This window comes from Delphinus delphis, chromosome 1, assembly GCF_949987515.2.
Source record: "Delphinus delphis chromosome 1, mDelDel1.2, whole genome shotgun sequence".
In the NCBI taxonomy this organism is placed as follows: Eukaryota; Metazoa; Chordata; class Mammalia; order Artiodactyla; family Delphinidae; genus Delphinus; species Delphinus delphis.
The window spans coordinates 141018220-141037709 of record NC_082683.1 but is presented as its reverse complement, the minus strand read 5'-3'; the positions used below and the strand labels follow the sequence as shown (position 1 = coordinate 141037709).

The window sequence follows — 19490 nt, the reverse complement described above, 5'->3', positions numbered from 1 at the left end:
TTATGAACAAGAAATGGTAAAACAATTCAGGAAAATGGGAATTATTGAAATGGTAGAATGGGAAGGAAAGACATGTAAGGATATTGGAAACATTCTCATTTTTATGTTTGGTGGTATATTAATAGCCATTTGTTGGGTTACTATTCTTTATTGCTTACATATTGCTTATATACATAACATGTATATGTATCAGGATTACTTTAAAAATGGAATACAGGGGAAAGTGCTTCAAATTGAAGGTAAATTAGACAAAAATGAATTGTCTTTGGCTTATTGCCAAACAGCATAATATTGGAAATTAGAATCAAATAATGTATCCATTTTTCAGTACTCAAATAGATTATTTTCATTTACCTTCATTCACTTTGTGTATATATATGTATTTTATGTAACTCAGTTATATTTAGTCTTTTTTTCATAAAGGCTGTTCCGAGTTACTATATCATCTTCTTAAGTTTCATTTTGAATAGATGTTTAATATTTCATTAAATAGTGTGATTTTTTTTTAATTTTTTAACATCTTTATTGGAATATAATTGCTTTACAATGGTGTGTTAGTTTCTGCTTTATAACAAAGTGAATCAGTTATACATATACATATGTCCCCATATCTCTTCCCTCTTGCGTCTCCCTCCCTCCCACCCTCCCTATCCCACCCCTCTAGGTGGTCACAAAGCACCGAGCTTATCTCCCTGTGCTGTGTGGCTGCTTCCCACTACAGTGTGATTTTTAATCATTCTCCTATTTTGGTACATTTAGAGATTGTCTTCACTTTTATTACTTTAAATAATACAATGTGCATCTTTTCAAAGATTAGCTTTATGGGTTTTTAATCATCTATGTCGATGGGGAAATAATTCCTTTCAGGCTAAAATAGCTGTGGAAGCTCAGAATAAGTATGAGAGAGAATTGATGCTACACGCTGCTGATGTTGAAGCTCTACAAGCTGCCAAAGAACAGGTTTCCAAAATGGTGTCAGTGCGTCAGCACTTGGAAGAAACAACCCAGAAAGCAGAATCACAGTTGTTGGAATGTAAAGCATCTTGGGAGGAAAGAGAGAGAATGTTGAAGGTATTATTGTACATCATAATCATATTGTACATCAGAATGTTTAGAGAATTGAAAGTTTTTTTTTAATGTACATTGGAAAATCTGGTATTATGATAGACTCTTGGATTATAGGATGAAGTTTCCAAGAGTGTGTCTCGCTGTGAAGATCTAGAAAAACAAAACAGATTACTTCATGATCAGATTGAAAAATTAAGTGACAAAATCGTCGCCTCTATGAAGGAAGGTGTACAAGGTCCATTGAATGTATCTCTCAGTGAAGAAGGAAAATCTCAAGAACAAATTTTGGAAATTCTCAGGTAAATCCAATATATTCTTAATGCTTTTTACTTCTGTGGTTAACAACAATTATGAAGTTTACACTATAAATGTATAAATCAGACAAGTGGGAGTTACAGGATATTTAGGCATAAAGCTCATTTTGTCTCTTATTAGTCAACAAAGCCACTATCACCCAATTAGTGATCACTTTTGACATTTAGACATATGCCAATTTAAATAAATTAGTTCAAGTTGAATCTAATAGTAAGAACTTGAGTGGGTTCTTTAGAAAATTAATTGCCTTTCAGATTATTTTAAAGATAGAAGCCACTGTCTGTAATAAAATATATCCCCCATTATTTTTTAATGAAAGCATTTTGTAAAAATAGTTTTTAAAGTGAATGATTTTTGTCATCTTAAAAATTATCCAAGTTTTGAAATGTTATGTTGTTGGCATTTTTCTATTCAAATAAAATACATATTCTTGTAGATTTATACGACGAGAAAAAGAAATTGCTGAAACTAGGTTTGAAGTGGCTCAGGTTGAGAGCCTGCGCTATCGACAAAGGGTTGAACTTTTAGAAAGAGAGCTGCAGGAACTGCAGGATAGTCTAAATGCTGAAAGGGAGAAAGTTCAGGTACGTATCCTAAGCTTTAAGAAAGCACTTGTTAAATCAAGAGATGAGCTCATTTCAGTTTCTAATAACATAAAATTTAGTTTGAAATAAGCATTCTTTTTAAACGTGTAAATTCATTAAACATTAGTAAACACTGGCACAATACAGTGGTGAGAGACTAATGGTAACCAGACTGACTGGTTTCAAATTCTAGCTTCACACCGTGAGATGTGTGCCTTGGATATATTGTTTAACTTCCTTGCTCTTAAACTTCCTTGTCTGTAATGTTGGGGTGATAATAATAGTGAGGATTGAGTTAGTGCACATGAAGCGTTTAGAATCATGTCTGGTACACAGTGAGTGCTTAATAAATTTCAGTTATCTTAATTTATTACTGTAGTTTTCATTATAGATTGATAGTCATTTTAGAAAAAAAGGTAGGTTGAAACTGCTACAGAATATTCCTTTCTTATCAGAGGTGCAAAATGTAGTCAAAACAATTGACCAAAGGAGAATAAAAGATGCTTAGTGAATATGTGATCACAACATAAGCTTATTAACTCCTAGTCCACACTACCACCCAAAAGGCTTACTATTGCATAACAGCTCTACATCTGGAAGGAAGGAAATTAAGACCTTGAATCATTTATCTTCTTTTAACTGATAGTTGGAATGCCTGCTAGAGATAAACCATTGAAACAGGGGAAAGTGAATAATTGAACAATTAGATTTATTGGATTTACATTTTCAGAGAGAAATTTAAAATTCCAGAGTTATATCCTATTGAGAAAACAACCCAAATTCAAACATTTCTCATTACGGAAATAATAAACAGACCCTGTAATTCAATGGAGTTAACACTTGGAGGAAAAGAGCAGAATTGGGGTTTCTAACAAAGATTGTATATTCTCTCAGTCTCTTCTGCTTTCTTTGCTGTTCCTTTGGGCTGCAGAAAGGCAAATAATACTAGTAGAAAATGCCCAGCTCAACAAACTCTTACATATAGTCAGAGGAGAGTCAAGAAGTAACATACATTATATCAAAACTAATAGAATGTCTACCAAAGATGAACAGTGTAGCACGGCAGTCATGAACCATAGATTTTAAAATGGTGAAGGAATAAAGTAACATGTGCAAAAGATGGATAATTATACTCAATGAGAACAGAAGAAAAGGTCTTCACAAATTAACAAATATTCAGTAAAATTTCTCAGAACCAAAGTGATGAAACAACTGAGTGAAATATAAAAGAGTTTCTGAAAAAGGGGGAAAAAACTGAGGATCAAAATAACATTGTTTTATAACTATTTTAATTCAGTGTAGCAAGAAAAAGAATAGATACAGAAAGATCTGGATTGATGTTCTTACCTAATGTAAAAACTATTTGTCAGCAGGATTTGTAGTATCTTTTTACTTTCATCTTTTAATTTCTAGTATTTGTTTAAACTCTGTAATTAGCATAATTACAGAAAAACATGTAAGACTTCTAAGAATTTGTTTAAAAGTTGACATTTAAATCCTTTTTACTTTTGTAGGAAAGACTAGAACTGGTAGGAAAAGGTAGGTCTTAATCTATTGTTATATGTTGCTGTATACATGTTTGAAATCTTTAGGTAACTGCAAAAACAATGGCCCAGCATGAGGAACTGATGAAGAAAACCGAAACAATGAATGTAGTTATGGAGACCAATAAGATGCTGAGGGAAGAAAAGGAAAGGCTAGAACAGGATCTACAACAGATGCAAGCCAAGGTTTGTAACTTACTAATGAAGAGAAGAGGCACATTATTTTTAATAGTATTTTAAATAAACTCTCACATCAGGTATTAAAAAAAATACTGGAACTATTTTCAGGTGAGGAAACTGGAGTTAGATATTTTACCCTTACAAGAAGCAAATGCTGAGCTGAGTGAGAAAAGCGGTATGTTGCAAGCAGAGAAGAAGTTATTAGAAGAAGATGTCAAACGTTGGAAAGCACGTAACCAGGTAAGTGCAGTTAAACCCATTCCAAAATATGGAAACATGTTGATTTAAAATAATAGGGTAAAATTTAAGGGGATAAAAATGTTTGATGAGCTAGTGGAAAGTATTATGCGTTGATCAGTAAAAGTCTAACATGTAACCTCTACATATGTGATAGGCATTAAACTTATAACTCAGTTTTTAAAGTTTTGGTTACGTTTTGTATATTTTTAAAAACAGCTAATTTATTTACTTGTATTCCAAATTTAGGCTTTTGCTTTATCTCTAAAATGCTTTGGTATGTGATAAATGGATTTATGTAGCTTACTGAATCACTTTAAGAAGACTTGTTCACTGACTGGTACCTTTTTAGGAGGGACAAAACCATATAGCATAGTATGGTTAGAAACGCCAGCTCTAATAAATGAATTTAGTAAAGTAGCAGGATACAAAATTAATGCACAGAAATATCTTGCATTCCTATACCCTAATGATGAAAACTCTGAAACAGAAATTAAGGAAACACTCCCATATAACACTGCAACAAAAAGACTAAAATACCTAGGAATAAACCTACCTAAGGAGACAAAAGATCTGTATGCAGAAAACTATAAGACACCGATGAAAGAAATTAAAAATGATACAGATGGAGAGATATATCATGTTCTTGGACTGGAAGAATCAACACTGTGAAAATAACAATACCACCCAAAGCTATCTACAGATTCAATGCAATCCCTATCAAACTACCAATGGCATTTTTCACAGAACTAGAACAAAAAATTTCACAATTTGTTTGGAAACACAAAAGACCCCGAATAGCCAAAGAAATCTTGAGAAAGAAAAACGGAGCTGGAGCAATCAGGCTCTGTGACTTCAGACTATACTACAAAGCTACAGTAATCAAGACAGTGTAGTACTGGCACAAAAACAGAAGTATAGATCAATGGAACAGGATAGAAATCCCAGAGATAAACCCATGCACATATGGTCACCTTATTTTTGATAAAGGAGGCAAGAATATACAATGGAGTAAAGACAGTCTCTTCAATAAGTAGTGCTGGGAAAACTGGACAGCTACATGTAAAAGAATGAAATTAGAACACTCCCTAACACCATACACAAAAATAAACTCAAAATGGATTAAAGACCTAAATATAAGGCCAGACACTATGAAACTCTTAGAGAAAAATATAGGAAGAACACTCTATGACATAAATCACAGCAAGATCCTTTTTGACCCACCTCCTAGAGAAATGGAAATAAAAACAAAAATAAACAAATGGGACCTAATGAAACTTCAAAGCTTTTGCACAGCAAAGGAAACCATAAACAAGACAAAAAGACAACCCTCAGAATGGAAGAAAATATTTGCAAACGAAGCAACTGACAAACGATTAATCTCCAAAATATACAAGCAGCTCATGCAGCTCAATTATCAAAAAATAACAACCTAATCCAAAACTGGGCAGAATACCTAAATAGACATTTCTCCAAAGAAGATATACTGATTGCCAACCAACACATGAAAGGATGCTCAACATCTCTAATCATTAGAGAAATGCAAATCAAAACTACAATGAGGTATCACCTCACACCAGTCAGAATGGCCATCATCAAAAAACCTACAAACAATAAGTGCTGGAGAGGGTGTGGAGAAAAGGGAACCCTCTTGCACTGTTGGTGGGAATGTATATTGATACAGCCACTATGGAAAACAGCATGGAGATTCCTTAAAAAACTAAAAATAGAACTACCATACGACCCAGCAATCCCACTACTGGGCATATACCCTGAGAAAACCATAATTCAAAAAGAGTCATGTACCACAATGTTCATTGCAGCTCTGTTTACAATAGCCAGGACATGGAAGAAACCTAAGTGTCCATCGACAGATGAATAGATAAAGATGTGGCACATGTATACAATGGAATATTACTCAGCCATATAAAGAAACGAAATTGAGTTATTTGTAGTGAGGCAGATGGACCTAGAGTCTGTCACACAGAGTGAAGTAAGTCAGAAAGAGAAAAACAAATGCCGTATGCTAGCTAACACATATAAATGGTTCTGAAGAACCTAAGGGCAGGACAGAAATAAAGACGCAGACATAGAGAATGGACTTGAGGAAACAAGAAGGGGGAAGGGTAAGCTGGGACGAAGTGAGAGAGTGGCTTTGACATATATACACTACTAAATGCAAAATCAGTAGCTAGTGGGAAGCAGCTGCATAGCACAGGGAGATCAGCTTGGTGCTTTGTGATCACGTAGAGGGGTGGGATAGGGAGGGTGGGAGGGAGATGCAAGAGGGAGGAGATATGGGGATGTATGTGTATGTATAGCTGATTCACTTTGTTTTAAAGCAGAAACTAACACACCATTGTAAAGCAATTATACTTCAATAAAGATGTTAAAAAAAAAAGAAATGCTAGCTCTATATTCAAACAAAAGATTGGGAATTGGCCTTACCACATACTAGTTACGTGATTTGTGAAAATGAGGACATTAATCTTTCTGAGCCAATTTTCCTTATTTGTGAAAATGAGGACATTATACCCCTCTTCATGTTACAAAAATTAAACAATAAATGAAGCAGTTCACACAGCACCTAGCACCTGGAAAATGCTCTAGGGAACCACTCATATCTGAAGAGGACTATAGAATATTAGAGCGCATTTATTCTTTTTTTTAAATCAAACAAGCAGTCTGAAAAATCAAGAAAGGAGGATAATCTGCCCAAATCTAGATACATTCCTGTTAAATTATGATGCCTTCTTTCCTAGTTAATGGAATCAATTATTTACGATTATTTTCATATTTTTGTTTAGATTGTAATACATTATGATATTTTTTCCCTTGTATGTGTCACTTTAATGAAATTAGGTATTTAATATTAAAAGCTTGTAGATTCTTTGGATCCCTTTTTTGGCTCCATTGTAACGATTCTGAAATGTTCCTTTGCAGCTATGAAAAATAATAGTGAATGACATTTATTTTATTTTCCCCTTCCATTTTGGCTAAACATCTTAGCTAAACAAAGGAACTAAAGCTTTGATCTTATTTTCTTGTAGTTTGGTGCTTGATCACTATATATGCAAGTAGCAAATGTAAACACAAATACTCTGATACTTTGTTATAGCACATTAGTTTCATAAAACCTATAAAACCATATTATGCATTTTTGCTGTTGTAGCATCTAGTGAGTCAACAGAAAGATCCAGATACAGAAGAGTATCGGAAGCTCCTTTCTGAAAAGGAAGTTCATGCTAAGCGTATTCAACAATTGACTGAAGAAACTGGAAGACTTAAAGCTGAAATTGCAAGGTATATGGAAGAAACCTTAAGTTGTATACAATTCTTGAAATCTTAAAGAAGTTTGTTTCTATTCTTTATGTGACCCCCTAAGTGCTTCCTGATTTTTTAAAGAATGGAAAGTGCTGGAGCCCTTACATGTGGCTTTCCTTTTATTACTTTATAGAGCAAAGCAAGCAGTAATTTAGTTTTATGCCTTCATATATGCATTATTTCTCAATATTTTGTTACTTTTTAAAAAACTACATAGTTGGTATGAATCTAAAGCAAACTTTTTAAAATAGTCAATGATTTTTGCAAGTAGATTTATCTTTTATTTTTTTGGGTTAACATATATTCATGAATCTATTTTGAAAGTTTTTAATAAAGAAAGTTTTTAAATGAACTTATAGTGAAATATTGGCTTTTAAAGATAAATGTAATATTAAAATTAATGTTTCTGGTTTACCTCTTTTAAGCTTCAATGTCCTTTGTCCCTGTCATAGCCCCTATTTATGTGATACTTGATAAGCTTACAAATTTTTGTCATATTTATTCTCTTATTTTTTTCATAACAGTAGTCTGGCATTTTAAATAGAGATATTACTTAATTTTAAAGATGAGGAAGCTAAGATTCAGAAAGGTACCCAAGCTTATAAGGTTAGTAGCGGTTAAACCCATGTTCTTAATTCAGGTCATCTGATTTCAAGTTCTGTTCATGATAACAGTACAGGGGTTGGCAGACTATAATCCACAGGTCTTTTTTTGTACAGCTGGAAGCTAAGAATGATTTTTACATTTTTTAAGTGTTGTAAAAAAGGAGGAAGAGGAACATGTAACAAACATTGTATGTGGCCTATAAAGCCTAATATACTTACTCAGCACACAGTAGAGTGGAAAGAGTATAGATTTTGCTATCAGACAGATGTGGATTAAACTCTGTATACCAACGCAGAGTAAAAGTGTGCATGTTACTTGACCATTTGTAGCTCAGTTTTTCTCATCTCTAAAATGGGCATGTATGACATATAATAAGTAAATCAGATCTTTCTAAAGGACCACAGGTTCATAAGTTAAGAAATTATCTTTTGAAGTGTGTATGGTTTTCTTAGAATTTTCTAAATAAAAAACAGACTAAAGCAACACAATAAAAATATAACTTAAAGGATTTTAAAATTTGGAAAGTTCCAAATATTTAGTGTTTACCCCATTTTTTTTGCTTAGATCAAATGCATCTTTGACTAACAACCAGAACTTAATCCAGAGTCTAAAGGAAGATTTAAATAAAGTAAGAACTGAAAAGGAAAGCATCCAGAAGGACTTAGATGCCAAAATAATTGATATTCAAGAAAAAGTTAAAACTATTACTCAAGTCAAGAAAATTGGGCGTAGGTACAAGACTCAATATGAAGAACTTAAAGCACAACAAGATAAGGTATTTTGAACTGTTTTTTTTTAATATATTCTTCATATATATATTATCATTTTTTGATAACACAGTTTTGATATACACAGTTTACACAGTTTTATGTATATATTTGGATATATGGGTGGATATATATTTGGATACATATATAAATATTTGGATAACTTACAAAAACCTTATTCATAATTTTTAATTATTGGTTTTTAGATTCTAAGCAAGGGTAAGCTTATATGTGATATCTTTATTTGGTTTAAGATTTGCTCTTGGGGCTTCCCTGGTGGCATAGTGGTTGGGAGTCCGCCTGCCAATGCAGGGGACACGGGTTCGAGCCCTGGTCTGGGAAGATCCCACATGCTGCAGAGCAGCTGGGCCCGTGCGCCACAACTACTGAGCCTGTGCTCAAGGACCCGTGCTCTGCAACAAGAGAGGCCACCGCGATGAGAGGCCCGCGCACCGCAACAAAGAGTAGCCCCCGCTCACTGCAAGGAAGCCTGTGCACAGCAACGAAGAACCAACACAGCCAAAAATAAATTAATTAATTAATTAAATTTAAAAAAAAAAAAGATTTGCTCTTTAGTATGTCCCAAAATGAACTATAAATTCATATAGAGATAGTAGTAAATGCTAGATATTTTAATTCAGTTTCCCAATTTCAAATATTGCTCCTTTTCAAAACTATGTTCTTATAACTCATTGCTGACTGAAATTGTGTATATCAAAAAATACTTGTTCTTGGGCTTCCCTGGTGGTGCAGTGGTTGAGAGTCCACCTGCCAACGCAGGGGACTCGGGTTCGTGCCCCAGTCCGGGAGGATGCCGCGGAGCGGCTGGGCCCGTGAGCCGTGGCTGCTGAGCCTGTGCATCCGGAGCCTGTGCTCCACAATGGGAGAGGCCACAACAGTGAGAGGCCCGAGTATCGCAAAACAAACAAAAAAAAATACTAGTTCTTTTTAATTGATCAGGTTGTGTTACAGTTTTAAATAAGTAGTCTGTGTTAACCACCTACCAAAAAGAATTTTTAAATCCTTGTTTTACTTTGGATCTGAATTTTGTTTTTAATTCCCAGTGGTAAAGAACTTGTATATTGACTTTATTGTGTATTTAGCACGTTAGACGAAAAAACATATAAAGAAAAAATTTCAAAATTCTTACCTCTCAGTTAACCATTGTTAGCACTTTAGTATGCTTTCATTTACATATGAGTGATTTGTTTTTCCAAATAATTCTGTGTTAAATAATGCATCAGCATTTTGATTAGCTGGTTAATACCTAGTTGTATGGAAAGCCCTAACCTGTTTAATAGCTTACTTTTGGACATTAAAGTTGTTCCATAGAAGATTTATCTATGAATACCCTTAAAAATAAATTTCTTTACATACTTATGATTATTTTCTTAGATGAATTTGCAGAATTGTTGACTAATGTGCAAGTATATACTCTTTGTCATCTTAGGTCATGGAGACCTCAGCTCAGTCTTCTGGAGAACATCAGGAACAGCATGTCTCAGTCCAGGAAATGCAGGAGCTCAAAGAAACCCTTAACCAAGCTGAAACAAAGTCAAAATCACTCGAGAGTCAGGTGGAGAATCTGCAGAAGGTATGAGCAGAAGAATAGTGGAAGGTGTTGAAGGAATTGTTTTCTTGTTGAAAAGCTAAAGAAATACAATTGAATGTTACTCAGTCATAAAAAGGAATTTTGGGGAAAAAAATGTGTTAAACACTGATACTTTCTCTTATATGGAAAGGTATATATTTTATCCGTTTACTTTGAATGACTTATGTATGTAAATAATACCTAATCATCTTTAAGTGTTCACTTACTTGGTTTGACCACCATTTTATATTTATACTTCCATTTAATCTAAATAAGCAAATTAATAAGTTTTACATTTGAAGTCTGTAGGGCATACAGTTATATAGATTTCGTTGAATTACATGGTGCATACTTCATCTTCCTTTAAAAGACATTATCTGAAAAAGAGATGGAAGCAAGAAGTCTCCAGGAACAGACTGTGCAGCTTCAATCTGAACTTTCACGACTTCGTCAGGACCTTCAAGATAGAACCACACAGGAGGAACAGCTCCGACAGCAGATAACTGAAAAGGAAGAAAAAACAAGAAAGGCTATTGTAGCAGCAAAATCAAAAATTGCACATTTAGCTGGTAAGTTTCTGTATACTTTAAGATTTGAACTTGATAGTGAAAGTTGGTTACTTGATTCAGGCTAAAAATTAAGTAGAAAAAAAAAGTAAATACTATAAAGTGACTTCTGTGTATGTGCATGTGTGCTTCAGATATTTAGGTTTATTTAATTAGACACAAATTACAGCAATTTTAATTTTCAAGTGATGAGGATGTCAGTAATTTTTTTATGAAATCTTTCTTAATTGTTAACTGGTAGTAGATAGTAGATAGAGAGTACAGCCATCCTTCTGCTTTACTGTGTAACTATTACTACCTTTTAATGGTGATCCTTTGGGTCCACAGTATACTGTCCAGAAGCCTTCTGTAAATTCTTAGACAGCATCAGATCTTACCAGCCAAATAAGTTTTCTGTGCCTCACTTCACTGAGGGCCCCTTTAGCCCTTCAGGGAGAATATCATGTCAAATTTATGAGGAGCCCAGTGCTACAATGCTCAGGGCCTTACTGCACCTTGCTTACCAGTCTGCTAGTAGGTAAATAAGATGCCAAATCAGTTGAGTTTTATTATATGCAGCTTTTTAAATGATCTCTATAGTGCCCCTGGCAACTTATTTCATAAAAGAAGTTTCTTAATTATTCTTGAGTATATGCTGTAGGTTATATGAAATGAAAATTTTATAATTCCTAATATATTAAAATATTAAAGATCATATGAAAGGGCTCCTGCTGACTAGTTTATGGTAGATCCTTTGTCTTTTTGAGATCTTAGGAAAAGTAAAATGTTTTATTTTGGAATATATTTTATATTGGAGTAATAAAGCAAATACAGATAGGTTTAGAACTTTACTTACTGAGATGTGTATCAGAATTATTGTGGATGTTAAAGTTCAGGAATAGAATCTGATACAACTTTTGAGTACTCATTACGCACATAAATGCATTTTATTTCCAGTGTTTGATTTTGATATTAATAGAATCATGTGGTTACTTCTTTAGGTGTAAAAGATCAGCTAACTAAAGAAAATGAGGAGCTTAAACAAAGGAATGGAGCCTTAGATCAGCAGAAAGATGAACTGGATGTTCGTATGACTGCTCTTAAGTCCCAGTATGAAGGTCGAATTAGTCGCTTGGAAAGAGAACTCAGGGAGCATCAAGAGAGACACCTTGAGCAGAGAGATGAGCCTCAAGAACCTACTAATAAGGTAATTAGCTAATTTGGTTTAAGTGACAAATCATCTTTGCCCTGTGCATTTTACATGAAGATGTCTGGTGATTTAGGAGCCTTTGTCAGACTGAATTTTGACTAAACCAGGTATATAGAAAGAATTAACAAGTAAAATAATTTGATGGCACCGTTTAGTGGACTCTTGTGGGATAGGCACAGTAATCCATAGTTTTCTTTTTATAGGTCCCAGAACAGCAGAGACAGATCACGTTGAAAACAGCTCCAACTTCTGGTGAAAGAGGAATGTGAGTTTTGTTCTTTGACAGTCTGTTTGCAGTCTGTTCCCTGTTTTTCTTTTAAAATACGGGAAGGATCTAGTGATCTTTGGGGAGAAAAAATAAAAATATGTAACTAAAGAGCCATTTATCCTGTGCAAAACTGCATCACATAGTTGTTGAGATTTTTTTTTCCAGAAGTCTTGTTTTCAGTATACTTTCAGTCCTATCAGATAGGTAGAGCTTTGTGACAGAGAAAGTGTCTTTCATCTTTTAGTTTGTGATTGACTTCTAAGATAGGCTACTAATGTTCCCTGTGATGTTATATGATACAAGGATAAAAGACTGAGCACAGTTGAATACTTTTTACATTGTCAGGATGCACCACTGCAGAACATTTCCTGCACAGTTTTTAATGCTTAAGTTCAAAACCTCTTCAATAAGAGTTTTGTAATATTTAGTGAACAAAAAATGTAGAACTATACTGAACTGTCTCTTTAATTTTTTTTCTAATCTGCCAAAGGTCTACCCAAAGCAGTGTTAGGAAAACAGAGTTAATAAGGTCTGAATGCATATTAAGGTCATAATTATTAGACACTCACTTCAAGAAGCATATGTGCTTTGCTTTTGATAGAGTATATGTATTTTATAAGGAATATTTTTAGTAATTTTTTATGATTTATTATTCTTGCATTTTCCCCTCTGTAAGTGCCAGCACATCAGACCCTCCAACAGCCAATATCAAGCCAACTCCTGTTGTGTCTACTCCAAGTAAAGTGACAGCTGCAGCTATGGCTGGGAATAAGTCAACACCTAGGGCTAGTATCCGCCCAATGGTTACACCTGCAACTGTTACAAATCCTACTACTACCCCAACAGCTACAGTGATGCCCACTACACAAGTGGAATCACAAGAAGGTAAGTAAAATAATAACAGGTCTGATTGAACTGTTTACTTAGATTTATTACAAGAAGATGACAGTAACTTCAAGGATAAATGAGGCTTCCACTAAAGCTAAAGTCAGACCTCATGTAAAAGTGGGCATTTAATATTTTCAGGTGTATGCCTCCTGGGATACTTGTTAATGTAGCATATTTCCTCCCTCCGTTCCTTTTTGCTTTTTGTGTTTTGAAGCTAAAGAAGGAGAGAAATACACCCCTATAAGTATATGGCATGCTTTTCCAGGACCAAATTTTTTACCTCTATTAGCTAAGAAGGATGATATGAAATCCACTTCAGAAAACCATATTAAATCACTGGTTCAACCCAAACATCAACTTCTTCCCTGATAAACTGTCTGACCTTGTAATTGCTTTCTGCACTTTCTTCCCATGTCACTTTCTTACTCATTACAACAATTACAGCCACATTTTATTCAGTTGAATACATGTTTTTTTATTCCGCTAGATTGAGCTCCTCAAGGGTAGGAATTTGTTTCTCTCATTGTTTAATCCCTTTACCCAACCCCAAGATAGGTGTCAGTAAAAGTTACTAAATACAATTTTCTTAGATCCTTGTCTTAACAAATGTTAGAATTCAGTAAACTAAGTGTTTAGAAATATATAACATGTATATATGCTGTGAAAGGACAGAATATTTTATTTGAACTACATTCAGTAAAATAATTATGAGATATATTACCAGTTAAACTTAACAGTCATTTTATATTAGTTGAAAACAAAATGATACTTAATAAAAACTTATAATTTGACTTTGAGTTTCTTAATGTCATTTTATTTGGTCATTTACATAGAATAATAGATGCAAAAACAGTTTATTTATTTAATTCAGCCAACAGTTTACTGCACACTCTATGTCTGTCACATAGGCAATACAAAAATGCATAATACATTACTTTTACCCTCAGTGTTTTTTGTCTAGTGAGTGGAAGAGGTATGTACATAAATAACTATGCAAAATGTCACCTATAAGAGAATAGGGAAGGACAATTCCAGCTTTGGTAAAAGTAGAAAACTTAATATATTAAATGTTTTAATTATTTTTCAGCCATGCAATCAGAAGGGCCTGTGGAACATGTTCCAGTTTTCGGAAGCACAAGTGGATCTGTTCGTTCTACTAGTCCTAACGTCCAGCCTTCTATCCCTCAACCCATTTTAACTGTTCAGCAACAAACACAGGCTACGGCTTTTGTGCAGCCCACTCAACAGAGTCATCCTCAGATCGAGCCTACAAATCAAGAGCTATCCCCAAACATAGTGGAGGTGGTTCAGAGTTCACCAGTTGAGCGTCCTTCTACTTCCACAGCAGTGTTTGGCACTGGTAAGACTAATTTTAAAATGAGGTTAGAGTAGACCTGTGCATTTATAGTTTCTTGAGTATAATACATAGTTTGAATGTTCTTTGTACCTACTTGTTTTCTACCAGGTATTAAAATGGATGACGATATTCCTAACATCTTATTTTATGTTTACTGCTGACTTCTATTTTAGGTCACTTGTTTTTGTCATTAAGATCTTTCTTCCTTTCCAGTTATTTTTTGACTAATTTTAAAGGTGATACAACCTGAAACTTATTTTATATACAGTTGACCCTTGAACAACACAGGTTTGAACTTTGTGGTCCACTTAAATGTGGATTTTTTTCAATAGTAAACACTACAGTACTATACATCCTCAGTTGGTTGAATCTGCAGACACGAAGGAATGGCTGATATGGAGGGCCAGCACCCCTAACCCCTGAGTTGTTCAAGGGTCAGCTATAACTTAATACAAGTCCTGAGAACTAAAAGATATCTAGAAGAAGATTAAGTAAGAATTTTCAAGTCTAAACGTACAAGGAAAATTTTTTTATCCAAGGAGTCCTGGGTTTTATAAATTATAAGATGGCCCTATATAAGCTTTGTGAGTAGCAATTCTGTATCAGTACAGTCACAGTGAGTCAGATGTATTGTTGTAGAAGTTGATTGGCTTTATTAACCAAAGGTTAAGACCATTGATTCAGAGCGTAAATTGCTCTTTGTTTACACATAGATTAGCAGGAACAAATTATGTTGTTCTGTCCAAATTTTTACCATGTTTTTTTTTTAGTTAAATGACCAAGATATTTTTTAAATTAACTTTGTCTAAATTGAGTGATTATCACGCTCTAATTCAAGGTTTAAATTATGTAATTTCAAAGTGTCGGCTACCCCAAGTTCTTCTTTGCCGAAGCGCACACGTGAAGAGGAAGAAGATAGCACCATAGAAGCATCAGACCAGATCTCTGACGATACAGTGGAAATGCCTCTTCCAAAGAAGTTGAAAAGTGTTACGCCTGTAGGAACTGAGGTGTGTAAAGATCTTTCTGTTTACTTTTACTTCTACTGATAGACCCAAGGTATTCTTTCAGTTACAACATTATTAAGAGAATGGACCTTTTGGGATCAAAATCCAGAAAACTCTCTTGTTGAACTTACTGTAAAATTTCCACTGAAAACCCAGGTATTGTTGCTGTTGCCAACACTGTTTTATATTCTTTGAGTATGTTTAATTGAATTAGTTCCCATTTCAATTTTTAAAACACAGTTACAAAAACGTAGGATGAATTCCATTTCAATTTTTTTTTTAATTTAAAGAATAAGGAAGTTATAGTCTCATGGGAATTTTAAACTGGTACCTGCCATCTTTTTCTCTGATTGACCAAAATGATATTCCTTTATTTTCTTTTGTTGAAGATAAGTTGTAATGAATTGTTTTATTATCAAGCATTGAGACTACTAAATTAATTTCACTTGCATATATTTAATTAATGTTCATAAACCTTATTTTGTATATACCAAAGAGGAATGTGATTGTTTATATTTTATAAGTAAATATAAGTGAACATTTCTGATGTACAGCTTCATAAAATTACAGATTTGAGTTTTGTTTTATTGGGAGAACTCACTGACCAGGTGATGCTTCATCTAGTGAACTGATATGGTTACCACACTTGTATGTCATGATTCAGGAAGAAGTTATGGCAGAAGAAAGTACTGATGGAGAGGTAGAGACTCAAGTATACAACCAAGATTCTCAAGATTCCATTGGAGAAGTAAGTAAAACATACTTAAAGTAAACAAATTATTGCTTTTAGTGAATGAAATGAGCTTTGACAAATTGAAATATTATTTGGACTTCTGTTTTCAATTTGCTGCTTTTATGTTTAATGAAATATTGTTAGAATTACCAATGCTGTTTCTGCTTTACTTCTAATTAGTATCCTGCCTTCTAAACTTTATTAAAGCAATGTTTTTGTTTATAGTTAGCATAGATTTTCCAAGCTAAGGTTGTCATGAGTAAAGATTACCCACTCTGTTTTATTTGGAAGGATGAGCTGGTTGAGTCTTGAGTTAATCAATAAGTGCCCCATTTGGTATCCTTTGTTGCTCCCCTCTATTGCTTCCCTTACTGAATTAAAATAATCTGTGAAAGGAAACGCATTTGTGTACCTCTTCATCTTTTGAACTCACATTGAGGCTTCTCCAGAGGCAGCCTAACTAATGGGAATGCATAGACTCTGAAATTACAAAGCTCTGGCTTCTGTTCCTAACTCTACCACTTAGAAGCTGTGTGACTGTAAGCAAGACATTAATTCTCCTAAGCCTCAATTTTGTCATAAGATAACATAATTTTTAGTTTTGTAGAGTACCTAAAATAGTACCTGCCACATATTAGGCACTCAAATTATTGCTTTTCTTCCATTCCTCCGCCCTACAAATTGAGAGTTCATAATTTATAGTAATTCATATTTATAGTAATATTATAATATTAGTTAACACAACTCATTATTATATGCCAAGTGTGGTTCTGAAATATTTGCATTTATTAACTGATTTAATCCTCATAAGAAATCTTGCAACAGGGTTCCCTGTTTTACAGGTGAAGAAACCAATGCCCAGCTAAGTCATGCACCCAGGTTTTCATAGCATTGGAGCTAGGATTTGAACTCAGGCTGTCTGGTTTCCATTTGTCTTGTTAAGCTTGAAACAGTACTTTCTGTCTGGATAAATTTTTAGGATCATTTTATTCTAAAATTATTTTATCTGTATAAAATGAATTGTTTCAGGCTAATCATAAGTAACCATAGATTGCAAGTAAATGTTAGTTTCTTAGATGCATTAATTTTGTAAGTTAATTTTTTCCGTTTTCCTTGGTTAAGAACAGAAAACTAAACCTCCAAGATGAATATGTAATACTCTAAATGACATCGATTTTGTGTATATTTCAGAGCGGGTCATACCTGAAGAGCATAATAACAATTTTGAAATAAGATGTGAATTTCTATGTTATTGCCAGGCTTGGTTAAATTATACTGAAATCTTTTGTGCAAAGCTTTTTCTTGAGATTGGCAAAATTGTCTGTGACTCAAAAGTGCCTTTGGGCTTTCCATTTTGTCTTCTTGCACTGTCTACTTAGTGTGTGAAAGTGTAGCAGTTCATTTTTCTAATTTTCTGACAATGAAGCAGATGTTCTAAGTGTTGCTTTTCTTGAAATAAGCATGTTAGTTTGTTACGTTTTTAGTTATACCATGACTTACTCATATTTTCCATTACAGTAAACATCTTTATGAATGATTTAGTTCATAAGACATTGTTTCTGGCTTGTATAAAAGAGATTTTGGAATTCCCTGGCAGTCCAGTGGCTAGGGCTCCTCGCTCCCGCTGCAGGGGCATAGATTTGATCCCTGATCACGGAACTAAGATCCCACATGCCGTGTGGCATGGCCAAAAAAAAACAGATTTTGCTGAGTGCTGAACTAAAATAAAAAGTAAACGTTTAAATTTTTATAGTAAATACCAAAAAATAAAGTTAAATTGCAGTTTATTTCAGTAGCTAAAAAATGGAATTGTGAGGAAATAGATTAAGGGAAGAATTATTTTTACGTCTGGTATATCTTTAATGCAGTTTAAAGGCTTAAGATAGAGTTTTGAGAGGGGGAGAAGTATTTTTGTAAAAAGACAATTATAATAGTTTGTTTTATTTAGTGTGTTTTACAGAGTATTTCTGATTTGGGGAAAATTTTTTGTCTTTTTTAAAATTATATGTTGCAGTTCCATGGATAGTCTTTTTTCTGCCTTTGGTCCGCACTATTAACTAACCATGTTGGGTGTTGAGCGCTTGAAATATGGCTAGTCCAAACTGGCATGTTCTTAAGTGTGAAATATACATTGGATTTTGAAGACTTATTACAAATTTTAAAATGTAGGATTAATAATTTTTATATAGGTTACATGTTGAAATTTTGGGCTATATTAAATTATTGTTAAAATTGATCTCACCTGCTTTTTTTTTTTATGTGACTGCTAAAAAATTTTAAATTCCATATGGGAAATGTATTGTGGCTCACATTATACTTCTGATGGACAACACTCATCTACAGTACCACACTGGTAGATTTGACACATATATACATGTGTGTCTACATAAAGTGTTTTCTCTCTTTTTTATTGGAGTATTACCCAGTGGGATTTATTATAATTCTTCTATAGGAAGACTGTAAAGAAACTCAAAGCATTTATTTTAAATTAATTCTGCTTTCAAAACTGTATTTTTAAAAATAAAATTCTGGTAGTCCATAAGTATTCTTTAGCCTTTACTTATATCTACAGTATGTCACTGATAGTTTTAAGTATACTTGACTTTATTTATTTGTTTGTTTATTCATTTATCTTTTGCTTTTAAAGGGAGTCACCCAGGGAGATTATACACCAATGGAAGACAGTGAAGAAACCTCTCAGTCTCTACAAATAGACCTTGGACCTCTTCAATCAGATCAGCAAACAACATCATCACAAGATGGTCAAGGCAAAGGAGATGATGTCATTGTAATTGACAGTGATGATGAAGAGGAGGATGATGATGAAAATGATGGGGAACATGAGGTAAATTTGGATTTGAAATCTTGTATTGTTTTAAACTGCTGGATGAAATGCTGAAATCCTTGGGAATACTAATGCATCAACCAGTAAATTCTGATTCCCCATCACTTTAAATAGATTATTATGCTTTTCTTTTATCCTGATTAGTTATGCACTTAACATTTTGAATAGAACAAGTGATGGAAAATCTCATTTTTTTTAAATGATTACTGAGTCCTTTAGAATTTGTTAGATTAATTAAACTTAATCTTAAATCTCACTAATAAGTGACTATAGACTTAATTGTAAGCACTGTGGTTTCTGGAAATAAAAAGGGTTTTTTTTTCTTGTGGAGCCCTTATAGTTCTTTTCAAAAGAATGTCATGATAATTAAAACATATTCTAAGTGAAACTTGGCATTTTATTTTGGGAGTTAATCCTATAT

The 19490-nt window shown here is 33.6% G+C and overlaps 1 protein-coding gene across 3 annotated transcripts in view; it reads left to right on the top strand.

Annotated features, from left to right (window-relative positions):
• Nucleotides 1-19490, top strand: part of TPR (translocated promoter region, nuclear basket protein) — a 64913-nt gene that overhangs the window by 31361 nt on the left and 14062 nt on the right. For all 3 annotated transcript variants that reach the window (XM_059994698.2, XM_059994685.1, XM_059994691.2), the window contains exons 25-40: nt 868-1071; nt 1183-1367; nt 1820-1967; nt 3560-3697; nt 3800-3931; nt 7101-7231; nt 8423-8633; nt 10076-10219; nt 10587-10785; nt 11763-11968; nt 12175-12236; nt 12916-13124; nt 14215-14487; nt 15346-15494; nt 16156-16239; nt 18872-19069. In XM_059994698.2, the coding sequence (XP_059850681.1) occupies nt 868-1071; nt 1183-1367; nt 1820-1967; nt 3560-3697; nt 3800-3931; nt 7101-7231; nt 8423-8633; nt 10076-10219; nt 10587-10785; nt 11763-11968; nt 12175-12236; nt 12916-13124; nt 14215-14487; nt 15346-15494; nt 16156-16239; nt 18872-19069 (2673 nt within the window). The remainder of the gene's footprint in view (nt 1-867; nt 1072-1182; nt 1368-1819; nt 1968-3559; nt 3698-3799; nt 3932-7100; nt 7232-8422; nt 8634-10075; nt 10220-10586; nt 10786-11762; nt 11969-12174; nt 12237-12915; nt 13125-14214; nt 14488-15345; nt 15495-16155; nt 16240-18871; nt 19070-19490) is intronic.